This window comes from Oryzias latipes, chromosome 17 (assembly GCF_002234675.1).
Source record: "Oryzias latipes chromosome 17, ASM223467v1".
NCBI lineage: Eukaryota > Metazoa > Chordata > Actinopteri > Beloniformes > Adrianichthyidae > Oryzias > Oryzias latipes.
In genome coordinates this window covers 27,885,161-27,901,922 of record NC_019875.2, presented here as the reverse complement: position 1 = coordinate 27,901,922, position 16,762 = coordinate 27,885,161, and the positions used below count along the sequence as shown (strand labels likewise).

At 39.0% G+C, this 16,762-nt stretch overlaps 3 protein-coding genes across 7 annotated transcripts; 2 read left to right on the top strand and 1 right to left on the bottom strand.

The window, feature by feature from the left end:
* The first annotated feature begins 254 nt into the window (after positions 1-254).
* arf1 (ADP ribosylation factor 1) lies at positions 255-2,694 on the top strand. 2 transcript variants are annotated; one of them, XM_004079400.4, is made up of 5 exons: positions 255-514; positions 1,450-1,619; positions 1,724-1,834; positions 1,923-2,047; positions 2,135-2,445. In XM_004079400.4, exons 2-5 carry the CDS (start codon positions 1,475-1,477, stop codon positions 2,291-2,293), a joined length of 540 nt encoding a protein of 179 aa, XP_004079448.1. In that variant the 5' UTR covers positions 255-514; positions 1,450-1,474; the 3' UTR covers positions 2,294-2,445. The 2 variants fall into 2 exon arrangements, with proteins under 2 accessions (XP_004079448.1, XP_004079447.1); XM_004079399.4 differs by having other exon boundaries at positions 394-514; positions 1,379-1,619; positions 2,135-2,694.
* Positions 2,695-4,089: 1,395 nt separating this feature from the next.
* Positions 4,090-10,056, bottom strand: c17h1orf35 (chromosome 17 C1orf35 homolog). The gene is made up of 8 exons (XM_004079405.4): positions 9,505-10,056; positions 8,235-8,385; positions 8,098-8,143; positions 7,939-8,021; positions 7,497-7,569; positions 7,095-7,171; positions 6,863-6,982; positions 4,090-4,582 (listed from the first exon to the last, which is right to left on the bottom strand). The coding sequence occupies exons 1-8, from the start codon at positions 9,599-9,601 to the stop codon at positions 4,324-4,326; spliced, it is 906 nt and encodes a 301-aa protein (XP_004079453.1). The 5' UTR covers positions 9,602-10,056; the 3' UTR covers positions 4,090-4,323.
* On the top strand, positions 8,272-16,584 carry LOC101175509 (guanylate kinase). 4 transcript variants are annotated; one of them, XM_004079404.4, is made up of 7 exons: positions 8,272-8,419; positions 12,446-12,559; positions 13,424-13,465; positions 13,550-13,785; positions 13,907-13,991; positions 14,080-14,165; positions 15,845-16,584. In XM_004079404.4, exons 2-7 carry the CDS (start codon positions 12,448-12,450, stop codon positions 15,881-15,883), a joined length of 600 nt encoding a protein of 199 aa, XP_004079452.1. In that variant the 5' UTR covers positions 8,272-8,419; positions 12,446-12,447; the 3' UTR covers positions 15,884-16,584. The 4 variants fall into 4 exon arrangements, with proteins under 4 accessions (XP_004079452.1, XP_004079449.1, XP_004079450.1 ...); XM_004079401.4 differs by lacking the exon at positions 8,272-8,419 and adding an exon at positions 9,065-9,386; XM_004079402.4 differs by lacking the exon at positions 8,272-8,419 and adding an exon at positions 10,041-10,197.
* Positions 16,585-16,762: the final 178 nt, after the last annotated feature.

The window sequence follows — 16,762 nt, the reverse complement described above, 5'->3', positions numbered from 1 at the left end:
ATTTGTAAACCAATAAAAGAACTTTAAAATCAATTCTGACTTGCACAGGGAGCCAATGCAGCGATTTTAAAATGGGTGTAATGTGTTCCCACCCCCTGGTCCTCGCCAGCACACGTGCGGCTGAATTTTGCAGAAGTTGAAGGTTTGATATCCTTCTTCTGGGAAGACCAGAGAGCAGGGCATTACAATAATCTAGTCTGCTGGAAATAAAAGCATGCATTAGCACCTCAGTGCTGCCAAAACTTTTTTTTGTCCCAATAAAATCACTTTAAAATGTCTTAAAATAAAAGTTGCAATCCGATGAAACTATGCAAACTGGTAGAAGGGAAAGGAGTCTTTGGATGAAAACCAAAGCTAAGCGGAAGCGCAGGATGTGTACTTCCCTCCTCGGCCACAGGGGGCGGGGTTTCCCTATTTGTTAATCACGGAAGTTTGATTTTTGCATCCGACGTGTCAAACTGTCGCCATTTTCCTGTCAAGAAAGGAAACGCCTTAAAGGAAACATCGAAGCCGCGTAAGTGCAGCAATTTTTGCAATATTCCGCTCATATGATTATTTTGGGTGTTTTACCATCTGTATAACTAAAACTGCTTTCTTCCTGTGTAGTTATCCCGAGAGAATTAGCTTTTTGCACCACAGTTGTCAACCAAAATGCTCTTCTGTGTTTCGGGTTTTTCCTATCTCCAAAGTTTCTTTTAGTTTTAACTAAATTGACATGAAATGTTGTCTCTTGAGATGCTAAAGTGATTAGTCAGTCAATTAACCGCTAAAGGACCCGGAGCGGTTGGGCTGCCGGTAGCATTTCAACATTAGCACGCTAACAACAGGGGAGTACCTTGTTTACGTCGTTGCACAACTTGTGAGGCGCAGTCCTCACTCCACAACAGTCGGTCACACATCCTGCTGCAAACATGCGGTTCGATTAGGAAATACCTTCTAAATGTGGCGCTTGAAACGCTTCAAATAACCCTAGTTGCGTTGTTTGAGCAACAGTTTGTTTGAACTTCCGGTTAGCATCCGATAAGCACAGGAATTAACACAAACAAACAATCAAACTCAACCAATCGTGTTTTGTTTTTGTTTTTTCAAATCTACTGGTATACAGAATTTTTCCCAGCAGTCGGATTTATATTCAGCTAAAATTTTACTCCTAGACCTTTAAGCTAAAATCCTACAAACTGTTCAAAGTCATAGGTTATTCCTATTGATATTCTTTTTAAATTAGAAATTTCAAAAGTGCATATTTTTGGTATAATACAACCAAAGTTGCATATTGTTAAAAAGATATTGACCAGTTGTTTCTATTTTTGTATTTGTAGTTATTATAATAAAGTGAGAAGATGCTGCTTGATTACCATATTTTTCTGCTTCCCTACAGGGTTTTTGGTTTTCATTTCGCCTTTTTTTTCCACCTCCTTTTTATTCGATACACTTGTTTTTTTCAAGCAGAAATAAGCGCCTGTCAGCCGCCACCATGGGAAACGTGTTTGCAGGACTCTTTAAAATGTTTGGGAAGAAAGAGATGAGAATACTCATGGTGGGTCTTGATGCTGCAGGAAAGACGACTATTTTGTACAAACTCAAACTTGGGGAGATTGTGACCACCATCCCTACCATAGGTGAGTTTTTGGTGTAGTGTGGTAAAATCCTGTTACAGAAAAAAATGTTGTTTTGTGATTGCTCATCACTAGATCCTGTTGTGACGTTTGTTTTCCCCTCCCAGGCTTTAATGTTGAGACTGTAGAGTACAAAAACATCAGCTTCACTGTGTGGGATGTTGGTGGCCAGGACAAAATCCGGCCATTGTGGCGTCATTATTTCCAGAACACTCAAGGTACAGTTTAAGTCTGATATTTCCTCAATTTAGAGATGTGTTCATTTTTTTGGTGTCTTAAAGATGCTTTGCTCTTGCCACGCTCCAGGCCTCATCTTTGTGGTGGACAGCAATGATAGAGAGCGCTGCGGCGAGGCCCGGGAGGAGCTCCTGAGAATGTTGGCGGAGGATGAGCTGCGGGATGCGGTCCTGTTGGTTTTTGCCAACAAACAAGTAATGCAATGCCACATAAATAGATAATTTCATACAAACCTTTCTGTGTTTTCTTACACTTTGTTTTTTTACACTGCTTGCTTGTAGGACCTCCCAAATGCAATGAATGCTGCAGAACTAACGGACAAGTTGAATCTGCACTCCCTGCGTAACAGAAACTGGTACATCCAGGCAACCTGTGCCACCACAGGAGATGGTCTCTATGAAGGACTTGATTGGCTGTCCAATCAGCTCAAGAGCCATTAATGATCAGGGCCTTTGAAAAACCTAATCTACTGCACGCAGCCTTTGATTTTTAAGGTGTCGCAAGACTGTTACTTAATTGTCAGAGCTGCCCTCACCTCAGCTTTTATCACCTGTGCCAGTGGTGAGGTGGGTCTATTTTTGTAAAGCCTTTGTGTTGTTTTGCTTTTCTGTTTTGTGTGCATGTTGATTTGAAAATGAGGAAAACTATTGCACTGTTGTTAATTCCAGTGTCTCCAGCAGTCAGGCAGCCTTTTTTTTTCAGTAGATGATAAATGGGAGAAATGGACTTTCAGAGCACATGTGGACCTCTGCAATCACATGACTTTGATGGTCATTAACTGTAGCAAGTGATCACTGGGGTGTTTTTTTTAAAATAAACAATAAGCAGAATAATACACTGATCTAGCTTTTGCTGCTACTTTAGTAACTTACCATGACCGTGTCTAACAACCCGTAAGTTAGTGTAATACGTTTAAACTGACCTCACTTTTCTATGAGCACTTATTGCTTTTTTTTTAAGGAAAGTTTTCAAATCGTTCACTGAAGAGGCACCTGCTCCTACGTAGCTGCGAGGCAAAAACACTGGCCTAGACTTTTGTACTGAAATCTGTTTTTGACATGACTAAAATTGTTGTTTTTTTTGCTTTACAATTTAACTTCAATATCCCTGTTTGAGAATCATAAGCAAGTCTGTTTAATTTATTCAAAAAACTGTTTTTTTTACAGCAATACCAAAGCTATATCTGCATGCTTTAAACGGATCTTTGGTGTAAATATGCAGATTTATTCAGGCTGTTTTGTTGTAAACACTTCCTTATTGCTTTCAAAAGTTGTTCCTAAAATAATCTAGGTCTTGCTACTTGTTGAGGGGAGGGGGGGGGTCATATTTCACGTTTTGATTTGTAATGAATATTTCAAGGTTTTGTTTGTTGAAAAAGCTTCTGTTTGCCTTTTTGGGAGGGAGGGGGGACTCCTGAAAATAAAATGATTTGAAGCGATTTGTTGGGCAGTTTTGTGTTTTTGTTCTGTAGTTTTGAATTTTTAGGATACTGAGACTGTTGGGATTTTTATCTTCTTTTAAAGTAAACGTTTGCAGTAAAAATGAACGTGAACGGAAAAAGAAAATGATCCTAAAAAAAAATGTTGCAAAGCAAATTTAATCCCCCAAAAGAAGAAGTGATTGTTTAAGCGTGATGACTCAGGAAGAAATGGGATGTTCCTCTCAGCGCTGCATTGGTGAGAGCACACCCTGTGGCATTTTGTGTCAGGGTGGCGATCTGCGTGCATTCTTGCAGGTCGATTTAGCTGCTATGGCTGAAGCAGTCAGGCCCATAAAACATGGCGGTAGAGGAAGACGAGGTCACGCTTTGTCTGGCCTCCACTCCTGCTGCTACATCAGCTTGGTTTGTGTGTGGTGGTCTATCGGATACTAGCCTAATAAAAAGGACCAGTCTACTTTTCTGCACTCTACTTAATGAATGCCTTGCTCTTTTTTTCTTTTTTCCTTTTCTAAGTGTATCTCCCCCCTCCTATTGTCGTTCAGAAGAATCCCCTCATTCAGACCAATTCAAGACGAATGCAAACACGCTGTGTTACGACTTGTGGGGAGAGTTCTGGAGCAGCGGTCGGGAAATTGAACCTTTAATTACAAATTAAAGGGCAGCTAATTAAAAAGTGATGTGCAGAAGGAAAAAAAACAATGGTGAATTAAATAAGTCCAGGTCACATTTTATGGTGCACGAAAACCTTTTCCCCTGTTTGCAGCAGTTCTGAGGTATTTGATATTTTGATGACGATTCAAGCAAAGTGGGTTGTAGTTTTATTTGAATTAAGTAAAAGATAACAGACAGCAGTTTCCGCTGCATCAGCAGCGTTTCATAGTGATTTCATTTTACCATGAGGCCAACATCTGTCACACTGACTAGTCTCCATCCACTGTGTGCTTGTCCGAGGTACACCCGGCTCTCGTGGCTGGTCACGACGCCGCCCACATTATGCATCCCTTAATTGGTTAGGGGGGGGGGGGGACATTAGTCGTCCGAGTCCGTGTCGTGGCGCCGCCTGTGGCTTTGTTTGGCATCAGCAGGGGCCTTCTTGTGCGTGGCGGGGTTACTGCGAGCAGGGGACCCCCCATCAGAGGAGTCTGTGTCGTGTCGCTTATGCCGACGATGGGGGTGGGAAGGCTGTTGCTCGGCCTTTGCACCCCCCCTTGAATGGCTGTCACGGGGTTTGGCTCCACTCTGACTGCGGTATGATGGATTATGATGATGGTGGTGGTCCTTTCTCTGTCTGAAAATCAAAAGGAGGCAAACAATCAATAAGTGGTGTGTGGTGAAGCAGCTCCCTTTATAAGGCTCCAAAAGAAAAGAATGGAAAAGGGAAAACGCTAATATGTTATGTTGACAGTGCTGTAAATAAAACTTTAAATTATTAAGGTTTATGCATGCTCCTCATCCACAGGATAAAGCCAGAATTTCAAAATGCTTGCTTTCTAAATTGAAAGTCTTAACACTGATAAAGATTAGTGTTTGAGCTCCCTCTAGTGTTAGCATGCAGTTTTGCAATAAGCATAAGAACATGGTTAGAGCTCAATGGAAAGATGGGGTTTTGAGGGGAATGGAAATGTAATAATCAAAAAAGAAAATCATTAATACTTTTTGTATCCTTCAAAATAAAAGCTGCAGGTAGACTGATTTTTTTTTGATTGATTTGGCTTATTTCAAACAAGTGTAATTATCAGAAACAGGAAAAAGAAAAAAATAAATTAAGTTAAGATGAAGTTAAAACAAGTTAAGATATTAATTCGCAAAATGATTTAAAAAAAAAATGAGAAAATTATTCGTAATCATAGACAGTTATACATGCATAACACACATTACACATTAAATCTTTTAAACATAATGATTGACAGAGTTTAATTGTTTAAGGGGAGTGGGGAAAAAGCCAATTTATATAGTCCCTTAAACATAGTTGCCATAATCCTGTTCTTAGCATTTCAAAGTTATTTTTGTTGTATCCGTCCAAGTACAGAATATTTCTCAGGCAAAAAGATAAAGTGTTTTTTCTATTATCAATATTATTGAACCATTACATTGAGATTGAGATTAAATGATTTTCTGGGCCACAGTGGAATATTCACCCACTCCAGCAGCATTATATGTATCCTCACAAACCTCCACTTCTGATGTGTTTAACACTCATCCTGCATGTTTACCATAAAGCACAGTTCAACTCATTCCGATGAAGCCATTTTTAGCCAAATCAAAAAAACCTGTCTCGTTTTCTAGGACATAGTTTCTGCAGAGCGGTGTAGGTACTGTAACCATTCGGCCTGCAATAACCGTTTGGGGTCCATTTGACTGAGGATAACGTCACACTACGGTAACCCCACTTGGACAAACTACGTAGCGTTTTAGTTCACATTTCCTTTTGTAACATAAAGTTCTTTTCCTTCATAAGTAGTGTCTGACATTCTTTGTAGTGTTTCTAGAGAGATTTGGCCACAACCCACTTTATAAAAAGATCTGTGGCTGTTAGAATGAACCGGCTGCTCCACACATGCAAACCGTTTCTCTGAGCAGAGCAGCCGGAGTCTCGTAGCTTTGTGTTTGCAAGCAGGGAAAGGTTCGGAACGCTGTCCGTTCGGCTGCAAATGCACTTAATGATAATCATAACAATAATAAAAGCACGTTCAGAAGATTATCTTACTCCATGACGTAGCTCTGTTTACAACAGAAATATCTTCTTCTATGGTAGTATCGTAATTTGTCCAGACCAATCACCATCTGACACGTCATCAGACCAACGGACAGCCAATCACATAAGGTGACGTCAGCACATTAAGAACGGTTGTTGCAGACCGAATGGTTATGGAAACCTACAGCGGAAGGGTTTTCCACAGAAATTGGCCTTTGCCTTGCAGGTGGGCCAGTGGGGGTACGCCAGTGCTGATTTCCCATCATCCCTTTGTTTACACTCTCCACAGCTAGCTTACAGCTCTCACAACCCCAAGATAACATTAGCAGTGCAACAGAAATGGCGAGCCATATTGGAGCTGGCCATACGTACAGTTTGGATCCAGATTACAGCTCAGACGTGGAAAACTGAGACGTTCATGGATCTATTTGTCAGCATCTGAATGGAGCGGAGCAGGGAGCTTGTGGCTCGCCGACTGTAGTTTCTATCAAACTACAAGCTTTCTCCAAGCTTTAAGATAAATTTTCTTTCTATATGTCCTCCATCATGAGAAAAATGCTACAAGAACATGTTAAAAACACCGAAAACATCATTTTCATTGGATTGAATATATAAGTATTGTGCGTTGAAATGCTAATATTTACAGCTGAAAGAATGCTGTTCTCCTTTTTAAAGATTGTATTCTTAAAAACGTGTTAGCGCCTATTTTTGACTTGTATAACACACTTTGTTGTCAGGTAGATAGATATACATAGAAGTGTGCAAATGGAAATGTAGTCATGGTGTCTTCAGTGAAAATCTGTCCCTGTTATAAACTCATTTTTATGACATTTTTTTAAAATTCTACAGTTTTGAATGAAGACTTTGACAAACCTTTTGCAGTCGTCGTTTGACTCTGAAGAGGAAGAATCCTGTCTTTGTCTTTTCTTCTTCTTCTTCTCCTTTTTTGCCTTTTTGCTCTTTTTCTCTTTTTTCTTCTTTTTACTTTCACGTCTAAATATTAAAGACACAGTAAGTAGATTTTTATTCATTTACTCCTCCCCTTACATACCGTTGGATAAGAGACTGTACATTGTAAAGGTCATTAAATAAACGCTTTTCTCACCGGACTTCAGTTTCTTGTTTCACTGAACTCTGTGTTGTTGTTGCTGATGTTTCTTGGCCTCCTTCAGTCTTATGATGCTGAAACGTCAGCAAGAATTTTATTTTTCTAGATTAGAGTATTTCTTAGGGTTAAGTATAAAAAAATTACAATATATATATAAAAAAAACAAATTTGTAAGTTTAAGTGATTCATATTTAATCATATAGTCCTGAATCGACTCATTCTTTTTGCCATACTCAACCCTCGTCAATATTGCTAAATAACTAATGCTAATAAAGTCAATAGTTAAAAAATTAAAAATCAAACACATATTTACTACTAATTTTTGACAATTAAAAAATGCTGTTTTAATACAATAATGTTTCCAAATGGCAGTATGGATGATGTAGAAAGACGACTTACTGTAAAAATTTGCAGACCCATTTTAGCCGCCTCCTTTTCCTTTTGGGACAGCACCATTTTTCGTGACCCTGCACTTTAGAGGGAAATAAAGATGGAGTCAACTTAAACAAACCACAGACAGCCAGTCACCTTATCTCCTCTGAACAGAAGGTTGAATTCTGCCAAACCTAAAACTGCAAAGAAAAGTCATGAAATATCCAAGAATATTATTCACCAGCAACCTGATTAACAAATCATTTGACTCATTTTAGTGTATAAACTAGAAAAAAAAAAACTATTAACAAACTCCCATTTGTCATTTGGACAATTAAACATAACTTCTGTACATTTGTTCAAGCAAATTGCATTTATAATAAGAAAAAGAAAAGTTGAAATTTTCCTAAAGCAAACATTTTGCATAAAAAAAATCTGTTTTATGACACAGACAAGAAGATAATCTCACCTTGAGCTTCCTAAACCTGAGATACGATCCACATCCTTCTCTTCACCATCAACCTCTTCTCTCCGGCATACCTCTACAAGATCCTGAAAAAAAAAATCAAATTCAACTTACAGGACTTGACAGCAATTTTTCCAATATTGACCAGCAACGTATCCATACCTCTTTAGTAAGCCCTGTTGGTTGTCTCTTTATATTCTTATGGCCTCTAAGTTCAGAACAAGAAACGCAAAGCATCACTTTTTGTGTCCTAATCTTCAAGAAGGTACAGGAAATGGCTTATGGGAAGTCGCACGTACAGGGCAGCCATCAGTGCCTCCTCCTCTGCAGCTCTGACTGCAGCAAGCTCCTCTTCTTTGGACAAAGGAGCACCACCTTTCTTGTCCTTTGCATACCAGGTCAGATCTTTCCCTTTCTGCCATCGTCCTACGGGAGCCATCAAGGAGTTTCCTGGAAAAAACGCAGAAGAGGTCAAACTATTTAGGTAAAGGTTCTTCTTTAAATTCTACATTTCAAATGCCACAAATTCAGAATACAAAATGTATTATGCAGGATTGTTATACTTTATATTTAGACTTTTTCTTTTATCTAGATGTTTTAATGTTTTGCACCAAATAATCATTTCAATAAATCTATTTGACTTTTAAAGATGATCATGGTTACACACATTTAAATGAAAATATTAGCAGTCCAGACTTCTCCAGTAGATGTATCCTTTTGCATTTTCCCCCATAAAGGTTCAAGTGTAAGAATCAAATTAGAATAGAATAGAATAGAATAGAATGGCTTTATTGTCATTGTGCATAGTACAATGAGATTTAAGCATCACCATCAGTGCAAGAACAGTAAGGAAGGGAAAAGTAGTAAAGATAACATTGTAATATAATAAAATCAAACAAGCAAACAAACAAACAGTATATACAAGTGTGCAATATAAGCTGTAAAATTGATATCAGATCAATGTTTTAAACTTCCTCCAGCTGAGTAAACTTTGTCTTTTAGAATATCTCATTATAGACAAGTGCAGTCTTGTTGTTAGACTGTTTTTTTAATTCCAAGTATTTAGGCAATCCACACATAAGGCAACAGTCTCCTGCCATGTTAAGGGTGGGTGTTTTGAGCCTCATTTCTGTTTGACTTTGCACCTGAAAGGTTGTGGTTTTAGCTCATATTTTACACAGACAACATTCAGAAATCTAAGCAGCTATGAGAGCTTGTCGATTTGCTTTTGTTACATGTTTCTCGGTCCCGACTACTGTGGTGATCACTACGTAGCTCTCTCTGGGCATGCTGACCCGCTGGCAGCGGCGAGGGCACAGAGACAACGAACGTGTCGACCAGAGGAGGCATTGACAGCACGTTTTTGCTTTCTTTACGGAGATTAATCGGGATTGATATCAAGCTATTAGATCAAGCCAAGCCTTGTGTAATGAGGAATTCAATAACAAAAGGTAGGAAAACAACCTAATTTTAGGGGGGCCACACGGGGTTTAAAAGCATCTGGAGCTAATCTTTCCTGGATGTGTGGCACGCGCTGATAGCGTAATCGACTGCACGTTATGGACTTACCGAGATAATTCTCTCTGTGTTTATCGACCTTCACTTCATCCCAGTTGAACTGGTCTTGGCCTCCACGGATGCCTCCGGATCTCGATGAACCAAACATCTTCAAAAGGGCAAAAAAGTGGAGATTCGGGGGGGAAAAGTAACACTTAGCTAGCTAGCTAGCAGCTACGTTGGTTAGCAGAGCTGCGTGGTCGGTGCGGGCCGTTAGCGTGGACTCATCCAGGAAGTTTAGATTCCCAGTTTCCACGAAAGAAACCCACACGGCTGCGTTTGTTTCGACAGCAACTTCCAAACAAACAAACAACCCAACAACGCGACAAAGAGCAGAGCGTTAAAGCTGGACTCTCGCGCGCGCAGCTTAAAGTTGCAAAGACCCAACAAACAATTTTTTTATTTAAGTAAAAAATTTAAAACGGTAGATTTGTAATCCTCAGCAATAAAGATCTGACTACTGCAAATAGAAGCAATACAACTTTTTTCCCGACTAACGAGCATTTCCTGCTCCTTTTGTTTATTTCATTTGGTCGCGTCCAGTGGCGCGCGCGGACGTAACGTGTTTGGGTACGTAGTGATGACGTAGGCGTCTCGCGGTGAGGAAAAGGGCGGCGGAGGCAGAAAATGCTCCGAGGACCGTCTGCAGAATCAGAAAAACCTGCCTCCCGATGTACATGAGACATTTTATCAGACTGTTTTCAGGTAGGAATGAGGATTTTTGACTTCCTTTCCTCCTTCTGCTGTTCTGTTCTCTTTTTCCCATCTCTGTGTCGGAACCACTATTCATTCCTGGAGACACTTTGTTGTCACGGAGCTACAGGAAAAGATGGTGCCCAAGAAGTCAACCGGTGTTTTATTTTATTTCAGGATGCATATAAATCCTAGATGGATGATACAACTTTTGATAGTAGCATAAAAACGTCCAGTATCATCTATTTTGTTTAATGTCAACTTAAATTAGGAAACCCTTTGTAAAATGTAATTTGGGAGAAAAATTACATCACTAACAAAATTGTCTTTCTTTTTTCTTCTTCTTTTTTAAAAATATTTATAAGATATCCAGTTTGCTTATTCATGCAAATTAATGCATTTTCTACCATTTGTCACTAAAAATGTGCATTTTGAAGAATTAGAATATAAGCTTATATCTGTGAGATGTTACATACCTTGCAATATTAAAAAAAAAACAAAAAAAAACATTTAAGTTGGAACCAATTTTTTAGGTTTTGGTTTACTGAAAAGTCTGATAATCTGTTGAGCATTTTTAAATGGTATTTATTCGGAGCAAAACAACATTGGTGCAGTTTGACACAACAGACATTTAACATATTATATTTTTAACCAACCAGTGAGATACTAAAGAAATAAATTAACAGAAAACCGTCAAACCCAAGAGATAAAATCAGTTTATTACTTTGCCACAATAATATCTACATTCAAGTAAACAGGACATCTGTAATGCAATACATGTGTATTTTCTGTGTGTTTTCTTAAGGATAATCAATTGATCTTCTCTTAGAACATGTACTTAACATTGATTGATAACATCTCATTTTAATCAATTTTATATAAAAAACAAACATTTTCTGTCAATTTTTTACGTAAAATGTTCTCATTGAATTAATGAAAGTTGTGTTTTGATTTGGTTAAATCACTAGTTATGTGTTAACAGTGTTTAACCAAACTGTCATGTAAACTGAAATGTAGATTAAAAAAATGTCCAATAGAATTTGACAGTGACGCTCAGCCTTTCTGGTTCACGGAGCCGCTAGTGCTTTGTAGGCTTCACGTGATTTTTATTTGGTTGTAAATCTGATCACATGATTCTCTGTGCGTTCATCATGAGAGTCAGTCTGTGCTGATCGTAGCTTCACATGTTTCTCATTTCCTGTCAGCCTCTTCTAAGTAGGAAAGGTTTTTTTTTTTGGAAAACAGTTTGAGGGAAATCAGAAGCTAATCTTTCTAATTGACAACTTAAGTTTAGAGAAATAAATGGTCTTGAGCAGAACTAGGTCTTAACTATGCACCAAATATATATATATTTTCATCTTAATTGGATGCAACCATTGATCATCGACTGTAGATTCTGTATTTTGTGGTTAAATATATATAAATAATTATTGGGATTTTTTTTTCCTGGGCTTCTCTTGTGTTAAAAACTTGGTTCGCTAAATGTGACCTGAAAACAACACAATTGAGTCATTTGACACTAGATTTAAACCTACATTTCTTTATTTTTCAGTCCACGACTGGAACTGTTGAAGCTTGAATAAATCAAATTGCAGTAAAACGTAGGGCACCTGTGCTTTCATTTGTTTAAACTGTTTCTGTCGGGAAACTAAAAGGATGTTTTATGACTAAAGGACTAAAGCAGAGTTTAAGTCTTTTTTTTTAATGTTAATGATGAAAAGGGCTTTACCTGCTGAGCAGGTTCCGCATATCTATTTAAAAACATTGACGCAGCAGCTTTTTACGCAGTTGCTGTAGTGTTTACAATAGGAAAAAAAAGAAACAGAAAGCTGAAGCTGACGTGGAAGAGGCAGCCCCACCCTGTCAGTGACCCTCCCATCCTGACTCAATATAAGTCCGCCCGTTCATTTCCCTCCGTCTGCTCAAGTGCTGCGTGATTTCAGGAAAGGTGAAAAGGTAAAGTAGAGTTTGTGGGGCTTTTTTTTTTTTGTTGTTGACAATATTTGACAAAACAGACATGATAAAACAAAAAGATCAGAGGATTTTCTTTTCTAGCTTTTGAGGTTTGTTCTCTCGACTCTTGTTGTAAAGATATGATGTCAATATTTGTTGAGTTTCTTATTCTATTTAAAAAAAAATACATGGAGATAAAGATGACGATCGTTAGGCCGGTTTGGCCGGTTTCTCTGGCTGGAACCTCGGATTGTCTGGAAAGAATGAAAAGAATTCAGCGGTTTGTGTTTTATTCCTTCTCCTGCAGCTATGGCTGGACCCAGGCCCCTGGTGTTTAGTGGCCCGTCGGGGGCGGGAAAGAGCACCCTGCTGAAGAAGCTCATGGGCGAATACGACAGTGTGTTTGGCTTCAGCGTGTCCCGTAAGTCCTGTCATTTACCATCAGGCTTTTAGCCGGTCAACAGTAAAGCTAATTTATATAAGATTAGAGCCTATCAGGCTATTTTCCATCTTTAGTCCCCATAGAACAGGTTGATGGTCCCTAAGGAACACGACAAGTTCAGCCAACAAAGAAAAGACAACAGAAGGCAGACAAGAGCAGAAACAGAAACAATACACACAAACTCATAAACATAGACGCAACAATAGGGGGGAAAAAGTAGACAGAGAACTAAAAAACAAAAACAGATAAAGCTAGAAGGAGCTGCATTTCTAGAAGAAAATGCAGAGTTTAATGCTGAATGAAAATGAAACTTAAAGGGTAATAATTGGCAAAAAAAATAATTTTTTTTTAAAGAGAAATGATCAAAGTTGACCATAAATAAAGTGAGAACAACACAATAACAAAAATATATTTCTGTGAATAATGCGAGCTCCGGGTATCGAACCAGCGAGCTCCTACACAGAAAGAAGCAAAGGATTCCCCGTGTTTTTCAATGGAGGCAAAAACCCTTGAAAAGTTCAAGGATTTGAAGGACCAAAAGTCACAGCTGGAAAAAGCTGAACGAGCTGAACGTTTTAATAGTTGAATGGATAACATAGCTGAAAAACTATAGAGGGAGTGAAGCACCAAAAAATGGCAGAAGATACGATTATAAAGAAAGAGAACCAGGAAAACAATGGGGCCTTCAACCAGTAAAAACTAGTACAAGTCTTTATAGAGGTGTGGTTTACTGTAAATACGTGCAGTCTTGTTTTCCGTTTGTCTAAATATAGAACATCAATAGAACTATATGTGTATTTGTTCATTCGTTTATTCAGAAAACTAAATCTCCTGTCCTTCCAGATACAACAAGAAAGCCTCGACCTGGAGAGCAGAACGGCATCGGTACTGTTTGCAGTTTGTCCTTTTATGGTCACTGCGGCGTTCCTCCTTTAATTCCATGCTAACCGTTCGTCTCCGTTCCGTCAGATTACCATTACGTGTCTCGCGAGGAGATGCAGGCAGGCATCGACAACGGAGAGTTCATCGAGAGCGCAGAGTTTTCGGGGAACCTGTACGGAACGAGTAAAGCCGCCGTGCAGGCCGTCCAGGCCAAGAACCTCATCTGCATACTTGACATTGACATGCAGGGCGTGAAGAACATCAAAAAGACGGACCTCAACCCGCTCTACATCTCCATCCAGCCTCCATCCTTGGAAGTCCTGGTGGGGAAAATGTTTTTTTTTTTTCTTTTCTCAAGAAGCTGTTGTGTATTTTCTCATTCCTAAGCAAATCAAGACGTTTGGCCTTTTTTAAGATGTTTGTCTTTGGTTTTCGTGGCTTCAGGAAGAACGTCTAAGAGGCAGAAAGACCGAGTCGGAGGAGAGCGTGCAGAAGCGTTTACGTGCAGCCAAAGTAGACATGGAGTTTAGTAAGGAGCTGTTTTAGGAAAAGAACATAGCAGCAGTTCTTCTGTGAGGATTTCCCTTAATGCTTTTTTTCTTTTTTTCTTCTTTTAGGTAAAGAACCGAATGTCTTTGATGTGGTGATTATCAATAATAATTTGGAGGAGGCTTATGGAAGTTTAAAACAAGCTCTTCAGGAGGTGAGTCACCCTCGAAAGACAACAGTCTGTGTTCAGGAGAGTCTTAGTGCGTGATAGGAAAGTGGTTCAAATCAGTGCACCAAACAACCTGAGAAGCACCTTTTATGAGGACGAGGGACAAAAAGAGAACGACTCAAAAATCACTTCAAGGCGTGAACGGATGCTGAGGGTTTGCAGGTCGGTGGCCCCTAGAGTGCTGATGTTTCCCAGAATGGAAAAAGTCCTCGATGGCCGTCCTTAGTGGCGTCGTGTTTCCACTCTCAGCCATCGTGAGGGCGTGTAGAGGCAACAAGCTGCCCACAGGGGCGTGGAGGCAGGTGTCAGCTGCCACTTTATCAGCAGTTCCCCTCACAGGCGCAGATGAAACTGCTCCGACAAGGCCGTTTATGTGCAGCAAGGCTCTCAAGGCTGGTCAAACTGAAAGCGTCTTGTGCATTTACCTTAACAAAAGGGTATCATCTGCATAGTCATTTACATGAGGTTGGAAAATACACTGATTTGCATTGGCTAGACGTTCACTTTGTTTGAGTTTGGACCTAAAGGAGAATCCTGGCATCAACCACAATAAAGTTTTACCTTGCTGTGAGAATAAAAGTGAAACCAAGGCTGCACAATGTAGCCTAAAAATAAAACCTGATTATCTTTTTGCACCAAACTTGATTTATTGGATTCCAGTTTTAACTTCCTCCTAAACAAAAATGGAAGAATGTATTTAACAAAACCACTTTTCTTCGAACATCCCCTTTGGGAGTTGACCCGAAGTCAAAGTGCAGCTAAATACAATCGTTATGGGCGGCCGTGGTGCAGCTGTAGAGCGGTCGACCTCTGATTGGAATATTACAGGTTCGATTCCCGCCTTGCCTCTGGTGGAAAGTTTGGCGCCAGTGTTCTGCAGTGGAGCCGCCACCAGTGTGTGAATGTGTGTGTGTGACTGTGAGTGTGACTGTAAAGGGAAAGCGCTATACAGGTATACGCCATTTACCATTTACAAGCTGGAAAACTGCTTGTAAAACAACGTGACAGGTGCCTGCGCATCTCACAGCACTTTTGGTAGCGACAGCCTTCAAACAGATTTTGCAGCGTGCCGTTCGTTGCTCCGAGTCAGTCAGAGTCATAAAATCAAACGAGTGCCATAAAAAAAGGAAGAAACGGTTCATTTATTAGGATCACGTAGCTCTTTGCTAGCTGCCATCTTAACATCTGCGCATTGCGCAAGACGGACAGGCTGAGTTTACTCCGAACACCTCAAGAGAGCAGCATGCTGGGAAAAAAACTTCCAGAGTTCCCCCACAAAATAAAATCTATTTAAAATTAACTTGAATTAATTGATTCAAATATTTTCAGTGAGATTACTGTTCCTGACATAAACTTGTTTTGTTGCAGTCACTTTATTATTTAAGTCTTTGGCCAATTATTAATCTTTGTGGCTTTTTAAAATGATGTTTCTGTACATTTTTAGCCAAAACTGCCACAAACTAAAAAAATGTTTCATGTATTTACTCTGTTCTTTTCTTGTTATCCATGCATATCTTTCTTTACGATGCTTTTCCACTTTTACAAATCTGGTCACTAAAACGCGTTACGCTTATTTCCAGAAGTCTGCATCTCTAGATTTGACTTTTTGGGCCTCCAACATCTTTCACGTCTCCTAAAAGTTTTGTTCATATTTTTCTCCTTAGGAAATTCACAAGGTGAAGAAAACCAAGGCCTCTTCATGAAACGCAGCGTGTTTTTGGCACGTCCAGTCACTCCTTTTTTACATCCTGCCATCTTGTTTGTGTACATTCCTTCAGGTGGTTTGTGAAGCTACAACAACACACCTCTGGCTCCAAAAGCACGTTTTACAATCTCTAGGTTTTACAATGTCGGACTAGTTGTTTCCAAAACATTTTATTTTATATTTTTTGTTTGTTTTTAGATTATGGGAGCTAAACGCAAATACATTTTACTTAAAGTACAATTATTTTATCATCATTAAGACAAAATTTACTTCAGAAAAACTTCAGATTTTTCTGTACTAGTGTGTCACAATTAATTCAGCTCACAACTGTGTTGCTTGTTTGCTCCTTTTTTTTGGGTTGTGTATTGCTGAAGAAAACCTTATTTTACATGTTTAAGATATTGAATCCTTTTATTTTATTGTATTAATTTGTTTGTGCTAAAACAATTGAACTACAGAGAAGGGTTTGCTTCCTGTTAACTTAGGAAAATATTGACGTCCCTTTGAGGCTTTTGTTGGTGCTTTAGGGTGGAAATGTTTTAAAAATGTAAATTTGTACAAAACTGTTATGTACTTTTCTCACTTTGCAGCTTCATCTGTACAGTAAAAGGTCTTTAACTTCTAAGGAAACAGCGACAACTTTATCTTTCTATACATCTTGTAAAATAAAGCACAGAAAATGTCTCACCCGGAACAAAAGAAATGCCTCACTAATATGTAAAAACCTCTTTTTCCCCAGTTATATTGAAATGTTCGTAGTTTAATGCATGTTTTCTTTAAACCAGCTCTTTCAAAATTGGCTTTTAGAAAAAAGAAATCCAAATATGTTCTTTTTTTGTTTACAAGAATATTGACTTTTAAACACAATTTGCTACCG

What these genes read in the sequence shown, in the direction of transcription:
- c17h1orf35 (XM_004079405.4), bottom strand. Translation starts at nt 9,601, where the DNA reads ATGTTTGGTTCATCGAGATCCGGAGGCATCCGTGGAGGCCAAGACCAG. An exon ending in ACACAGAGAGAATTATCTCG is followed by an intron (nt 8,386 to 9,504) that starts GTAAGTCCATAA and finishes CGTTTTTTCCAG; the next exon opens with GAAACTCCTTGATGGCTCCC. An exon ending in TGGGTCTGCAAATTTTTACA is followed by an intron (nt 7,172 to 7,496) that starts GTAAGTCGTCTT and finishes CTGACGTTTCAG; the next exon opens with CATCATAAGACTGAAGGAGG.
- arf1 (XM_004079399.4), top strand. Translation starts at nt 1,475, where the DNA reads ATGGGAAACGTGTTTGCAGGACTCTTTAAAATGTTTGGGAAGAAAGAG. An exon ending in GACCACCATCCCTACCATAG is followed by an intron (nt 1,620 to 1,723) that starts GTGAGTTTTTGG and finishes TTCCCCTCCCAG; the next exon opens with GCTTTAATGTTGAGACTGTA. An exon ending in TTATTTCCAGAACACTCAAG is followed by an intron (nt 1,835 to 1,922) that starts GTACAGTTTAAG and finishes GCCACGCTCCAG; the next exon opens with GCCTCATCTTTGTGGTGGAC.
- LOC101175509 (XM_004079402.4), top strand. Translation starts at nt 10,164, where the DNA reads ATGTACATGAGACATTTTATCAGACTGTTTTCAG. An exon ending in CAAAGTAGACATGGAGTTTA is followed by an intron (nt 13,992 to 14,079) that starts GTAAGGAGCTGT and finishes TTCTTCTTTTAG; the next exon opens with GTAAAGAACCGAATGTCTTT. An exon ending in TAAAACAAGCTCTTCAGGAG is followed by an intron (nt 14,166 to 15,844) that starts GTGAGTCACCCT and finishes TTTTCTCCTTAG; the next exon opens with GAAATTCACAAGGTGAAGAA.